Consider the following 15,657-nt stretch of genomic DNA (forward strand, 5'->3'; position numbering starts at 1 on the left):
TGAACCACTCCAGGTGTGACCCCTCAAAAATTTCAGCCCTGTAAGAGTGAACCACCAGCGCAAGGCGGAGCTCCCTTCCTCCACGCTGCCAGTGGCCGGCACAAAACAGAACCCACAGTCCCCCACTGACGGCTGGCCCACCAGTCGCTTGCCTCCTGGGACGCGGGACGTCTAACCCAGGAAGTCTCAGAGTCTCGGAGAGGAGCGGGTCACCCTAGCCAAGCGGCGCGCGGACAAGCCCGTCCACCCAGGAGCTCCCCCCACACTTACTCAGTCTCCAGGGCGGCCAGCCGGGCCTGGAGCCGGGCCTGAGCACTGCTGAAGTCTGCCGCCAGGGCCTGCAGCTCCTTCCGGTGCTCCTGGCGCAGCACGTCCACCTCCCGGGCCCGCTGGGCCTGCTGCTCCTCCTCCAGCAGCCTGTGGAGGATGGGGGCCCATGGACTCCCCAGGCTCCAGAGGTTCAAGCTCCTGGACCCTCGGCTGCCCCTACCTTCTTGAACTCCAGAGACAGTGAGGACGGGGGGTGGGGGGACGACGAGGGGCACGTCTGTGGTTCCATGTCATGGGAAGAGGAGCCGCAGGTGGGGGTCTCTGAGTTGTGGGGTCCAGGAGAAATCAGACCTATGGGACTTTCTGCTCAGCGCTTTCGCCTGCTCTCACCCCCCCTCCCCCCGCACCCTTTTCCACAGAAGGGAAAGGGGAGTGTGAAGGGGCGATGTCTGGGGGGCAGGCACCCTGCACTGAGTCAAACAGCAGCAAACAGCAGCAGGGGAGGCTCCACCGGGGGGCTGTCACGGCGGCGGCTCTGAGGAGCCAGGCAGGGTGACTTCCACTTGGACAGTGATGTTGGGAGGTGGGGAGCTAACAAAGCTCCCTCGACAGGAAACAGCCCGCAAAGTCCTGGAGCAACTAAGGAGATCAAATGCTCAGGGCTCAGCTTTCTGCGGGGAGGGGGCTGGATTTCAGGACCAGGAAGAGTATTCCAGCGGGGTCAGGGCCCAACGGTAACCACCAGGGACCCGCCACCCGTCACTGCTCTCTGGAAGGGCCCTGAGAAGTGGTGACCAGGTCTTGGAGAGGTCAGCGGCTGGCTCACACCTAGTTCAAAGCACACAGTGACATCTCCAGTGATTTCCCCACGGTCCCCCTAAGACACTTGTAGGTGATGCCACTTCTTGGCATCTATCCCCCGAGCACAAACATGTGGATTGGAAAAGGTCTAAGCACACCTGGGATCACTGCTCTCTTAGTACAAGAGCCAAAAAGTGGGAAATCCAAACGCCCAACTACTGAGGAGTGGCTCCAGATGGTGCAGTCTATATAGACACAGTGGAATACTACACAGCTCTGAGAAAGAACAAAACCATGTAACTTGCAGCAACGTGGATGGTATTAGAGGATATCATGGAAGGAAAGGGACAGACACAGAATGATCTCTTGGATATGGATGACTTAAAGATATGCAACAAAGTAGCAACAAAGGGCTAAAGGTATCACAATGGAAAAACTAATCCACACAACTGAGGGGGGAGGTCTGGTGGAGGGAGGGGTGTTGGGGTTCTTGGGAGAGGGAGGAGGTACACACGTGATATGTGCGTGAGAAAACATTCCTAATAGCACGGTGAACCACACACTCTCAAGTTTTAAAGATAAGATACACATCCTCTGGAAGTTCTAGAACCTTGGATGAAAGAGTTAATAATGTCCATGGAACATTGTGCTGATAGGGGGACTGTCTTTCCTAGGGAAAGAAGGCCAGCGGGTACCCAGTGGCCAGAGTGCCCATCTGTAGAGCTCGGGGCTCACCTCCCCAGCCCAGGGGGTGGGGGGCGCCAACGGACTCACCTGCGTTGCTCGCGGAGCTGCAGCGCCTCCTGCTGGTGCTGCTCTACCTCTGCACGCAGCCGCCGCACCGCATCCTTGAGTTGTGCGTTCTCCTCCCATGGACCGCTCAGCAGCTCAGCAGCGCCCATCCCTTCCTGGGGAGAAAGTGTCCAGGGAAGAAGCTGCCAGGGGGCGCAAAACCGCAGACAACAGGGCCAAACAGCCACAGATGTGCCGTGACAGGTCGGGCCCTGTGCTGCGTGCTGAACTCACGGCCAACCCACTCCTGGCAGGACTCAGGGATCGAACCCGGGGTTGCTGCATGCAAAGCAAGCGCCTTACCAAACACTGCCGGCTCTGGGAAGCCCTTCCCGGCACAAGGACACCAGCGTGTCAAGTCCACCCACGCTGCCCAGTGCGGGAGCTCAGCGAGGGCTGGTGAGGAGATGAGGCAAGGCAAGGGGTGTGCCAGGAGCCTCCCAGTTGAGATGGAGATCCAGGAATGCGCAGGACACTGGGGTGGCCAGACAGCGAGAGTGTCTGTGTAGCTCAGATGCCAGCGGCCACCCTGCTTGGCTGTCTCAAAGGTCTGTCTGGCACCCCACTGTATCTGAATTTAAAACGGCACGCAGGCACTGTCCACAATAGCCACAATCTGGAAACAACCCAAGTGTCCAAGGAGAGATGATGGGTAAAAGAAACTATGATACGTGTACACAGTGGAATATTACTCGGCCATGGAAAAGATAAACTCATGCAATTCGCTGCAACATGGAGGGACCTGGACAGTACCAAGCTGAGTGAAGTTAGAGGAAGAGAGACAGACACCGAAATGTAGGATAATAATTGATTTGTCCTTTTCTCCCTTGCCACAAGGAACTTAGGTTTATCAGGTTATACCCATCACAGTACTCCCGAGTGACTCCCATTACTTTATTTGTCTGTAACCACTTCTTTGTGCTCTCTTCCCCAACCAGTTAATCAGCTTTTCCCCTAGTCAGAATCTGTTAATTTGTAAGGTCAGATCCTTCAAGGACACGGCACTTGTAAGTTAATATTGCCTTTCTCCTCTCCTTATGTCTTTTGAATAGTTTACTTTAATGCAATGGCCTTTTTTGTATAGATACAGGAAGACAGTCAATGTTATGCTTTGTAATTTAGGATTTAATTGGCTTTGAATATTATTCATTCCCGGGCATCTGCTTTCTCGACTTAAGCCTCAGTTGCCCTTAGTTCCTAGCACCCCAAAAGCAGGGTCATGACGAGGGACTGGATGAACCCAGGGCAGCTACCCTGGCATCAAAATGGGCCAGGCCAAAGTGCCACAATTCTTAACTCTAAGTTAAGGGCTAGAGCGATAGCACAGCGGTAGGGCGTTTGCCTTGCATGCAGCCAACATGGCCGACCTGAGTTCAATTCCTCCGCCCCTCTCGGAGAGCCTGGCAAGCTACCGAGAGTATCTCACCCGCACGGCAGAGCCTGGCAAGCTCCCCGTGATGTATTCGATATGCCAAACACAGTAACAACAAAGTCTCCAATGGAGATGTTACTGGGCCCACTCGAGCAAATCGATGAAAAAGAGTTTGATCATAGACAAATGTCATGATCCAAAAGGAACGACGAGACTAAGACCCTGCTAGGGATAGGAAAGACTATCTGGCCTGAGCACTGTAGTCTGAGATTGAGATGGCCCTAGGAGAGCAATTCTATAAGCTTAAAGTATTTCTTACTGTGTCCATACAAAATGATTTATGTTATGTATGCTTATATGTCTGTTGGACAAGGAGAGGAGAAACACACCCAGGGGATTCTGCTCTAGGGTGGTTGATCCGCTAAATGAGAATCTGTTCTAGAAGCGCCTTTCCTGTGTGTCCTGACTAGTTTGGATGAGGCTGAACATTTTTCCCTTTCAAACTGCCTTTTAAATAATTTCAGAATATTGTAAGAGGCAGTTTCCCTTTTCTCAGGGAAACCTAGCCAGTCCTAGATATGCAGATCTCAGGTGCTAGCCAGGCCAGATCTTTCAGATGTAGATTCCGGCTCTAGCCAGAGGAGTCTTTGGGATGCAAATCCAAGTGCTTGTAGCCCAAGAAAGGTTTCAGTCTTGGTTTTGTATCTTCTTTCCAGAGGCCAAAATTACTGGCCTGCAGATGCAAGGAAACAATGTATGTTTTGCTGCCTCGGTGTTCTTTCTGTAACTCCTTTTGATGACATCACTGTATTGTGCCCTTTAGAGGTACCATGATCAATAAAAGGAGATTTTGGGGCTCTCTAGGGGGTACAGACCTGAGAGAACCGGGAGGTGACAGTGTGAGAGATCCTGGGCCCTCCATAACATAAATTTCTTTTATGCGATAAACTTCCTTGTAATAAAATGCTACTAAGACCAACCAGCCTGGCCCTCGTTTCCTTCCTTCACCTGCCCATCGCCATCGACCTCCCCGGAGTGGGGAAACGGCCTGAGACTACCGAACCCGAAGAAGAGAGAGACCACTGTCGTCCTTTTTTTTCTTTACACACCGAAAGACCTCTCTCTCTCTCTCTCTCTCTCTCTCTCTCTCTCTCTGAATAACAAAAGCCCAAAGACAATGGAAGCAGAGAACTCAGCAGGAACCAAGCCCCTTGGGGTGGGGGTGGGGTGGGAGTTGCTGGGACTGGCCAGATGTGGTCCTAAAACCAAAAAACTCAATAACAACAACAAATTCCTGTTGTTTTGTTCCTAAAGCGAGGCGTTTGCAGGCTTCCCCTGCTTGTGGCTTCCCCACTGCCAATCAGGAAGGAAAGGAACCTTCTAGAACCCGGTGCACTTCTGGCAGCCCCCGGAAGAGCATGCCGTGGGCAGGAGCGCTGACCTCTGCGGTGCCAGCGTGGTCCTCACTATCACTCGGACCCTGAGCCAGGCTGCGCTGTGCCCTCCGCTCAGCGTGCAGGGCCTCCAAGTCCTTCCGGTGTTCGCAGCAGGCGGCCTGCTGCTCGGCCAGCTCCTTCTGGAGGGTCTCTGCAAGGAAGAGCAGAGGAGAGTGAGGGGCGCTGGGGGTGCGTGGCTGGGCTCGTGGTGGTGGCAGGTAGGTTCAGAGACACGGAGAGCAGCTGAGAGCTTGGATCAAGTTCTCCTCCAACTTTTTTGTCTTGGGGCCACACCCGGCAGTGCTCAGGGGCTGACGCTCCTGGCTCTGTGCTCAGGATCACTCCTGGTGGGGCTCAGAGGATCATGTAGGGTGCTGGGGATTGAACCCAGGTTGGACATGGGAAAGGCGGGCACCTTCCCCACTGCACTATCAATGGGGCCCCAAGCTAATTTTTTTTTTTTTTTTGCTTTTTGGGGCCACATCCAGCAATGCACAAGACTTTCTCCTGGCTCTGCATTCAGGAATTACTCCTGGCGTTGCTCAGGGGACCTATGGGATTCCGGGGATCAAACCCAGGTCGGTTGCATGCAAGGCAAATGCCCTCCCCGCTGTGCTATGGCTCCAGCCCCCCACGAGCTAATTTTTGAAATGAGAAGAATTCCCAAGTACTAGCAAACTTGGTACTTTTCTGTTCTAGACTTTTTCGACCTTGCATTTTAGTGACTGCGAACAGCTTTGGGAACATTGTTCTAACAGCGCTAGACACTCGAAGATCAGCTTCCGATACAGAGAAAGTGCTTGACCTATACCTGTAAAATAAGTTGATGGGACTTACCATGAAAATCAATGAGACTGTGAAAGTGCATCAGCTGTAAAAGACTTCCCAGACGCTTATTAAGCTTTTCTGTAAATCAGGGTCTATTAAATCCAAACCTAACTTTCAGACAGTCTAACGATGTTATGTTGAAAAGTCAGTGGGGTTCTCTTTCCTCTGCAACAGAATTCTCTTTTGCTTTTTGGGTCACACCTAGCAATACGCAGGGGCTACTCCTGGCTCTGCACTCAGGAATCACTCCTGGCAGTGCTTGAGGGACCAGATGGGATGCTGAGGATCAAACCCAGGTTGGCTTCGAGCAAGACAAACACCCTACTAGCTGTACTATCACTCCGGATCCTGCAGTGGGATTTTGATACCATATTCCTAGAGCTTATTTTCTCTAAAGGCTCCAAACACACCCCGATGTTTGGAAATGCGTTATCACAATAGTATTCGCACTCTGGCCAAGCGGAAGGCATCTGCAGTGGACAGCACTAGCCTTTGCCTTTTCCACGCGCCCCCTGCCGGCCCCTGCTCACAGGGGACCCTCCCTCCGTCTCCCACAGCATTCCTGGAGAAGGGTTAGAGGGTGCACTGGGGAATGGAGATCCAATACTCTGAGATGTAAAAGGTGACTTTTCCCCATAATGATCCTAAGAGACTGCGTTTGAAAAAGGAAAAAAAAAACCCATTCGATAAAGCCAAAGTGGTCTTTAATGCCTGGCATTTTGTCTGACTCTGAAGGGGGAAAAGGAAGAAAGATGAGAGTCGAGGAGAAAGTAAAGGAGAGGAGACAAAGAGAGAGAGAGACAGAGACAGAGACAGAGAGAGAGAGAGAGGGAGGAGAGAGAGACAGAGAGAGAAGAGAGAGACAAAGACAGAGGCAGAGACAGAGAGACAGAGACAGAGACATGATCTGCAGAAATCAAAGAGGTCCCTGCCAGCACCCATGAATGGCAGCCAATAATCACACAGAGCCTGTAGGCTCTGCTCCAGGCTGGTTCCTGCATTTCCCATGCACTGACGGGTGCAATTCTAGGACAGCCCAGTGGGGTGGATGCTATCGCTTCTCCCATTTTACAGGGTAAGCAATGGAGGCACAGAGCAGTCAAGCCACTTGCCCAAGGCCACACAGCCAGTGAGCACTGGAGCTAGTTTCACTGGACTCACTTCAGGTGCTGGGCACTGGGTACTATCTTGTCTCGTCCTGGGGGCCCTTATGGTAACTCCAATTTGGAGCAAAGGACAATGAGGCGGAGGATGACGCCATTCCCTGCCCTCGCCTGCTGTTGCCCATGGCATCCCGGGGTGGGCTCTGGTACCGATCAGCTGCGCCTGTGTCTTCTCCAGCTCCCCTGGAAGCTCCTGTGGCGCCTTTTCCCTGGCCTGGAGCTCCGGCTGCTGTGCCTGGTGCTGGCCCTTCGTGGTGCTCGGGCTGTGGCCGCATTCCTTCTTCAGCCGCTCATCTGTGGCCTGTGGCAAAAGTGGGTGGGAAGAAGCATGAAAGTGGTCACTGCACAGGAGACCCATTCCCTGGGCCAGTCTGCACTGCACAGGAGACCCATTCCAGGCCCTTGCCCCTGGAGCACTCGCCACTCCTCTGTGGAGGGAGTATTGGAGCACAGCAACTGCTCTCCCACGCCTCTGGGATGGCAGTAGTGATGGCCTGGTCACAGCAGCCGTTTTGTACCAGGTGAACATCAACCCCATCCGTGGCTACGTTTACTGAGAATTTGGTGTTAGGAGGTGCAGAAGAGAGAGAAAGCAAGCCAAGAGAGACACACAAACATTGACTGGCTGGCTCCAGTTTCTACATTCAGGAGAAGTGCGATGAACATCTTACACCTGAGCCAGGACCAGTGAAGTGGGAGTGGAGTCTGTGAAGAGCTTGCAGAGCTGAGAAGAACTGACAGGAAGGCGGGGAGGTGGGGAGGGTCCCTCCTCATTTTTCTTTTCCTGGTCTCATCTGGCTCTAGTCTTACACTGAGAAGAAATTACTATCTCTGCCCCGGGGGTAACTTTGATGTTCATAAATCTTTCATCCATTCATTCCTTCTGTGGTCCGTGTTCAGGCCACACACATGGGGTGCCCAGGGGCTATTCCTGACTCTGTGCCTAGGAGGGACCTTGGGCAGTGCTGGGGGACCATGTGCAGTGGCAGGGATGTGACCAGTGCCTTCCGGCCTGCTGTGGCCCTCTCCAGCCCCAGGCTGTTCTTTGTGAGTGAATTGGTTCCCGCAGCCTGAGGCTCATCCCGGTCGCTTGCTCTGTCTTAGGAGAGCCCCAGTCTCGGGGAGCCCAAACTCATCGTGTATAAAGTCGGAAGTCTGGGGCGTAGTGCTCTGCCAGGCTCTTCTGCAGCGAGACGTGCCACCGGAGGAAACGCCACTGGCTTTGCCTTCTTCGGGCTGATTCAGAAGCCACCAACACACTCTCTCCGGAGAACCTTTCTCCTTATTTGCCTCCTCCCCTAAAAATCTCACCAGCGGGGGCCAGAGAGACAGTACAGCAGGCCGGGCATTCGCCATGCACCATGCACTCGACCAACCCGGACTCAATTCCAGGCACCCCCTGTGGTCTCCCAAACCCCACCAGGAGTGATCCCTGAGCACAAAGCCAGGAATAAGCCCTGAGCCCCAAAACCAAAACAAACCAAGCCCAGCCCACGTTATTGGCTTTATCTAATTACCCTCTCCCTCCGAATTGCTCTGGGCCCTAACTTTCTTTAAAACAATGCAAAAGCCCTTGTCCCGGGGACTGGAGAGACAGGTTTCAGCTTTGCCTTCTATCTTGCTGCCCATAAAAACGTTCTTTGCTTCTGTGCATAACAGGCCTGGAAGGCCTTGCTGGGTCCCACATTCTTGGCTGGATGCACCCGCAGCAGGCAGCCCTCAGGCTCTGTTGGAGAGTGTTCCGGAAGGCCCAGCCGCTCCAACCACACCCCACAGCAGCTGCCCCACTGGACACTCCGCCATCCAGTTTTTGTTCTTGTTTTTTTGATTTGAGGCCACACCTCACAGTGTGCAGGGGTCACTCCTGGCTCTGTGCTCACGGGTAACTCCTGATGGGCTCAGGGGACCACACGAGATACTGGGAACCGAACCCATGTCAGCTGTGTGCAAGGCAAGCGCCCTCCTGGCTGTGGTATCGCTCTGGCCCCTCACGGCTCCTACGGCTTCTGGACAGCTCCAAATGCCACAGCGCTGACAGTCCAGTGGACACACAGCGAGTCACCTGGGAGAGGGGCACAGACACGACCTCAGCTCAATGAAACTAACACAGATGGTCCCCGGCCACAACCCGCTCAGCCAGCCCTCAGCAGTGACTTAAATGATCACAATTTTTTTTTTACTTAAGTTTTTTTTCTTAAGTAATCCCACCAACGGCCAAGACCCAGAGACTATAAAACCCAGCTCCCAGAAGCGCGGCCGCATCTTATTATCTCATTCTTGCTTTGGACAACCTGGCAGGCTACCGAATGTAACCTGCCCACACGGCAGAGTCTGGCAAACTCCCTGTGGCGTAACCAATATGCCAAAAACCAGTAACAATGATGGGTTTCATTCTCCTATCCCTAAAAGAGCCTTGAATGTGGCACTTTTTAGAATCTCAGGGCTAGGACGAGGGAGATGTTACTGGTGTCTGCTCGAGGCAATCGACGAACAACAGGATGATCATGATCGTGATTTTTCTATCATTTCATTTGCTTTTAGCAAGTTGTAACAAGCAATACAAAATCCATCCTTCTTCTGTGCCTGCTAAGGGGACAGTGGTGGAGGGAAGGTGGCACTGGTGATGGGACTGGAACAGGGAATGCCTGAGACACCGAATCATGAACAGCTTGTGTGCGCCACCGCGTTGAAAGAGAGAAAAGAGGAGGAAGGAAGCAGTCCCAGGTACGTGTGGGGGGAGGGTGGGGTCTGAGTCTTCCTCTTCCCTAATGTCCTTCCTCCTGAGGAAAAGCCTGGCATGGTCTAGTGAAGGTGGGATGAAGGTGGGTGATGCCCGTGGGGGCCAAGGGGCCAGGGACGAGGGTCTTCCCCATCACCCCTCCCTTGGGCTCTTGGTTCTGGGCCGTTAGCCCAGGGATCACTGGGGGCTATGCCTTTCTCCTCTTTTATTTTTTAAATTTTGGCTCTTTGGATCACACCCAGGGATGCTGGGGCTACTCCCGGTTCTGCACTCAGGAATTACTCCTGGTGGTGCTGGGGTGGGGGGCACATGGGATGCCAGAAATCAAACCCTGTGTGCAAGGCAAACGCCCTCCCTGCTGTGCTATCACTCCTTCAGGGACCGCAGTGGCTCCGGCTCCTGCCGCCAGAGCAGGTGGGCGCAGCAGGGGTCGGTGCCCAGCCCCGGGCAGCTGCAGGGACCCAGGCAGGCCACACCCTCTGCCCACCCCGCTGGCCCTCTTGGTCTTTTTTAAATTTTCAGGGGCGCTGCAACCCAACCCAGGGGCTCATGTGTGCAAGGCAGGCGCTACCAGGGAGCCCCAGCCGCTAAGGTTTTAGTGTTTGGGTTGGGGGGCCACACCCAGCAATGCCCGGGGGTCGCTCGGGAATCCTGCTGGCAGTGCTTGGGATACTGTAGGAAATGCCACCTGCGCTACATCATTCTGGCCCCCCCTTTTTTTTCAAATAAATTCTTTCTGAAGCGCATATTCCAATGGCATGATTAGGGATGATCTGATCTTTTTTTGGGGGAAATGAAGAACACTCTTACCTCACCTGCAGGGGGGACAGCGCTGGAACAGACAAAGTGAAATCCAGTTTCTAGGCTGGCTGACAGGCTGACGGCACGGGGGGGGGGGGGGGGTGTTTCTTTTTCATTTCTTTCCAGGCCACACCTGGTGGTGCTCAGGGTTTACTGTCGGCTGGAGCGACAGCACAGCAGTAGGGCATCTGCCTTGCACGCAGCCAACGTGGCCGACCCGAGTTCAACTCCTCCGCCCCTCTCGGAGAGCCTGGCAAGCTACTGAGAGGATCTCGCCCGCACGGCAGAGCCTGGCAAGCTCCCCGTGACGTATTCGATATGTCAGACACAGTAACAACAAAGTCTCCAATGGAGACGTTACTGGGCCCGCTCGAGCAAATCAATGATCAACGGGAGGGCCTTTACTTACTTACTTACTTTACCTGGTGGTGCTCAGGGTTTACTGCTTTGCTCAGGTGGTGTTTAGGGGGTCATATGGGGTGTTGGGGACCAACCCCAGGCAAATGTCCTACCCACCATCCTATCTCTTCGGGACCCTCCTGGTGACACTGTGACCTGTGTTCACAATGAACTACTGTGCTGATGCCATCAGGTTTCATTTGTGGCAGATAACAGAGAAAGCAACTCTTCACATGACCAATGGGAAAATAAAAATTCATGTTCTTCATTTGAAGTCCAGTGGCTAAATGTGGTTTTCTGTTTATTTATTTATTTATTTATTTTTGCTTTTTGAGGTCACACCTGGCGATGCACAGGGGTTACTCCTGACGCTGCACTCAGGAATTACCCCTGGCAGTGCTCAGGGCACCATATGGGATGCTGGGAATCGAACCTGGGTCGGCTGCATGCAAGGCAAACGCCCTACCCACTGTGCTATCACTCCAGCCCTGGCTAAATGTGTTTTAAGGGCCAATAATTTTCATCTTCAGTCACGCTTTGCTGTAGAGCTGGAGCTTGTTCACGTGCTCATCACTGACCCTGAGCACGGGCTCCTGCTAATGGAGCCCTCGCACAGCAGGTGCTCTGACTTCACATCAGGAGAATGGCACGAGCACTATACGGAAATGTAAAGTGCACTGGCTGTAAATGGAAGCTAGACATTGTGGGGGCGCAGTGAGAGAGGACAGCAAGTTGGGTGCATAACCTGGCATGTAGTTAATCTGGGTTCGACACTTGGTACCCCATGGAGTCCTCTGAGCCCTCCAGGAGCGACCCTGCGCAAAGAGGCAGGAGTGAGCCCTGAGCATCGCTTGGTGTGCCCCCTTCAATAAGGTATCATCAAATCTGGGGGTTCAACCAGAGACTCGGGCAGGCAAGGCAAGCACTGTCCACGGCACCACGACACCTGCCCATCACACTACATGCATGTTGCTCATCCCTTGCTTTCTCAGCACATACCGTCCGGTTGTTCTTCGATGGGGCTCAAACTGCTCGTGGGTGGAATGAATCAGTGCCCAGAACCCAGAATCCCAGCTGGCCTGGCCCTGCCTGCCGCCCCCAGCCCACGGGCCTGTCCACAGAGGAGGCGGTGTCTGCAGTCCTACCTGCGCCTTCTGCCTCGGCCACTCCTGCAGCTTGGGACTCTGCTCGTCCGGCACAGAGTCGGCTGTGGGCTGCGGGTCAGCTCTCTCCCGGAAGGGCGGCTGGATCCTTGGGAGACAAGAAGCCACCATGGTGAGAGATGCCGGGCGGGAAGGGGACACCCGCCTGGCCACAGGTGCAAGCAGTGGCTGACTAAGGGCTTCCTCAGGCGGTGCAGCCGGGGGTCCTTGCAGCTGGGGTCCGACCAACGCCCCACCCCCGCCACCCAACACAGCAGCAAGAGTGAGAGCTCCTCCTGGCAATGCTCAAGGCGAGGGGCTGCCAGGGGCCAGACTCTGGGCCTCGGGTGTGCTGGGCACGTCCCCTCCTGGGGCCCTGATAACTTCAGTGGGTGCTTTGGAAACAATGAACAGTCCGTGCGTGAGATCTCAGAGTTATTTATAGGGAACCGTTTGGGAGCGACAGAGAGAGAGAGAGAGAGAGAGAGAGAGAGAGAGAGAGAGAGAGAGGTCTTTAATGTGAGGTCTTTAATGTCACAAGCCGTCCTGCCTACGAAGATAAGCCCCACGATACTTTATTTGAAGACAGTAGTTTACAGTGTACAAACTGAGCCCCTGACTTTTCCTAGCTATTTCCAGCACAAATAGGATTATCAACAGAAATTTAGAGTCCTTACTTCCTCTCCTCCTTCCTTCCTCGCTCTCCCTCTCTCCTTCTTCCTTCCCTTTCCTTCCCCTTCTTTCCTTCCTCCTTCCCTCCCCTCCTCCCTCCCTCCCTCCCTCCTTCCTTCCTTTCTCCCTTGCTCCCTCCATCCCCCTCTCTCTCTCCCTCTCTCCCTTCCATCCTCCTTTCCTTCCATCTGTCTGTGCTGGGAATTAAGCCCAGGGCCTCGCTGACACAAGGCAGTGCTCTATGGTGGCCTCCATCCCACGCCTTCAGTCCTGCAGACTCTGTCTTAGACGTGAGTCTTGGGACAAGACCTTCCTCCTCAGTCCTGAGCTTTGGAACCAGCTGCGAAATTCAAATGCCTATGGCTCAGAACGGGGTGACAAGGATTTCTCCTGTTAACAAGGCAATGGGCCCGCATGGCGACCCCTTGACAGAGACTGCTGGGAACACGGACAGTGTGTTTGCTCAGGCCAGGACACGAGGCCAGAGAGCCAGAGGTCAGGGGTCAGACTGGACCTCAAAGAGAGGTGTTGAGAAGCAGGGTTCTGATTTGGTGAGGTGAGACCCCCTGAACATGGGCCAGCTTAAGTATTCTGGGAATATCTGGGAATTTTTCTACCTGACAAACATTTTTTTGTATCCTGACTTAATTCTCTTACTCGACTTTTAGATCTTCTTTCTATTGATGCTAACTACTGGATTATAATTTGTATACTTTGTTCATCACAATCTTCTTAGAGTTAATATTGTGGCTTCAAGTAAAATAAAGATTGTTCCCAGTAGAATAATTTCATCATGTCATACCTACTATTTTTTTTTTTTGAGACAGCTTGGATTTTTGTTTGGGGTATGGGATAGGGGGACCACACCCAGTGGTGCTCAGGGTTTGCTCCTGGCTCTGTGCTCAGAGCTCAGAGGGCCATACGGGGTGTTAGGGGTGGAATCCAGGCCAGTCAAGTGCAAGGCAAGCACTCTCATCTTTATTCTTTGTGCTAATGGGGTTACATGTTGTTCAATATGTTAAAAACCCCATAATACAACATTGTTGCTATGCTTCTGTTATTAAACAGCTCCATGTCTTTATTTATATTTATTTATGTTTGGCTTTTTGGGTCATACCTGGCGATGTTCAGAGGTTACTCCTGGCTCTGCACTCAGGAATTACTCCTATCAGTGCCCGGGGGACCATATGGGATGCCAGGGATTGAATCCAGGTCGGCCGCAAGCAAGGCAAGTGTCCTACCCGCTGTACTATTGCTCCGGCCCCAAGTTTTCATGTCGTTAAAAAGAATTTAAAGATGATCTCAGATATAAGACCGGGAGGAAGGACTTGCACGTGGCCAGCCCCCAAGTGACCCCCATGTGACCCAGGATCACGCCTGAGCACTTACAGGAATTACCCCTGAGCATCAAAACCTGCTCCTTTACCCCCAAAAGAAATCTGAGAAGGGAAGAGTGTAGTCTTTTACATTTATAACGCATTTATCTTTGCTTTTTTAATTTTCTTCTGTAAAGGTAAATTTAGATCTGGTGTAACGCCCTTTCAGGTCGAATAAACTCCACTAACATTCATCACCAGGCAGGCTAACTGGTGAAAAAATCTCTACACTTTCATCTGTCTGAAAGCATTTTAATTCCATTCGCATTATTTGTGGGCATTTCACTGGATTTAGAGTTTGGAGCTAATAGGGTTCCCGTCCCTACCCTTCATTACTCTCTGGCTTTCAGAAGAAAATGGGACTGAAGGATGATGAGAAGACGATTGTCTTTACTATTCTTCAGAAGCTGAGTATGTTTTGTCTGGAGTTTGTCTTTCTCACATGCTGACAGCTTTAATGTGGTTTTTTTTCCCTATTCTGTTTTCTATGAAGGGTTTTTGCTTTTATTCTGCTGGGAGCTTCCTAAGTATGCGTACTGCTATCCATATTGGGGGGACTTTAAACCACTATTATTTATTTTTCCCCCTTCTCTGTTTTAATTCTTCTCATTTATGGGCTACAAATATGTGATTATCAAGTCAGCTGATGTTTAATTCAGTGCAGTGATGACATCTTTATTTTTATTTTTATATTACTTATTTCTTTTTGTTTTGGAGCTACATCCAGTGATGCTCAGGGGTTACTCCTGGTTCTGTGCTCAGGGGACCATTTGAAATGCTAGGGATTTAATCCGGGTTGATCGTGTGCAAGGCAACACCTGCTGTACTATCACTCTGGACCCTTATTTATTTTAGTATTATTTTTTGGGGGGGTTGGGCCACACCTGGTAATGCTTAGGGCTTATTCTGGCTCTGGGATCAGGGATCACTCCTGGCAGAGTTCAGGGACCATATACGATGCTGAGGATCAAATCCAGGTCAGCTGCATTAAAGGTAAGTGCCCTCCCCAGTGTTCTATTTCTCCAGCCCTTCTCTTCATTTTAAAATACTTCTTTGGTGCCAGAAATATAACTCAGTGGTAGAACACATACCTTCCATTTATGATATCCTGGGTTTGATTGTTGGCACCAAAACAAGAACAAAACCACAACCAACACAAAAAAAATCAACAACAACAACAACAACAACAACAACAAAAAACCCATTTTCTTTCTTTCTTTTTTTTTTACTTTTTTGGGTCACACCTGGCAATGCTCAGGGGTTACTCCTGGCTTTGCACTCAGGAATCACTCCTGGCAGTGCTCGGGGAACCATATGGGATGCTGGGAATAGAACCTGGGTCGGCCGCGTGCAAGGCAAATGTCCTACCCGCTGTGCTATTGCTCCAGCCGACCCCCCCCCCCCCCAAATACCCATTTTCTTCATTCTCTGGGTAAGAATTTTCTATTGATCTGACTCCTGTTACTAACTCTGTATTAATGGTCCCTAATTTATTGTTTATTTGCCCAGTACACTCTTCATTTCCCGTTGTTTCCACTTCTCTGTTGAAATTTCCTATTTGTTCATCATTCTAACAATATTTTCCTTTATATCCTTGATGAATGTAACTACTCTAATGGCAGTGGAAACTGGACAAGTCACATCATCTCTTCACTCCTTAGCTTCCTTCATTTGTAAAGTGGGGTACTTAACAAACTTACCAAATATAACCCACCTAATGAGGATGAAATGGATTGCTTTTTAAATGTCTTTATCTGGGGCTGGAGTGATAGAGAATACAGCAGGCACTTGAACGCAGCCAATCCCCAGTATCCCATATAGTCCCCTGAGCACGCCAGGGGTAATTCCTGAGGACCAGGAATAAT

The 15,657-nt window shown here is 51.8% G+C and overlaps 1 protein-coding gene across 1 annotated transcript in view; it reads right to left on the reverse strand.

Moving 5' to 3' along the window:
- Nucleotides 1–15,657, reverse strand: part of FAM184B (family with sequence similarity 184 member B) — a 103,345-nt gene that overhangs the window by 11,241 nt on the left and 76,447 nt on the right. Inside the window, exons 9-13 of the mRNA XM_056130370.1 lie at nt 11,748–11,853; nt 6,813–6,963; nt 4,677–4,822; nt 1,846–1,979; nt 271–417 (exon numbers count right to left, since the gene is read on the reverse strand). Coding sequence (XP_055986345.1) covers nt 271–417; nt 1,846–1,979; nt 4,677–4,822; nt 6,813–6,963; nt 11,748–11,853 — 684 coding nt within the window. The remainder of the gene's footprint in view (nt 1–270; nt 418–1,845; nt 1,980–4,676; nt 4,823–6,812; nt 6,964–11,747; nt 11,854–15,657) is intronic.

The sequence above is a fragment of the Sorex fumeus genome, unplaced genomic scaffold, assembly GCF_029834395.1.
Source record: "Sorex fumeus unplaced genomic scaffold, SorFum_2.1 ptg000077l, whole genome shotgun sequence".
In the NCBI taxonomy this organism is placed as follows: Eukaryota; Metazoa; Chordata; class Mammalia; order Eulipotyphla; family Soricidae; genus Sorex; species Sorex fumeus.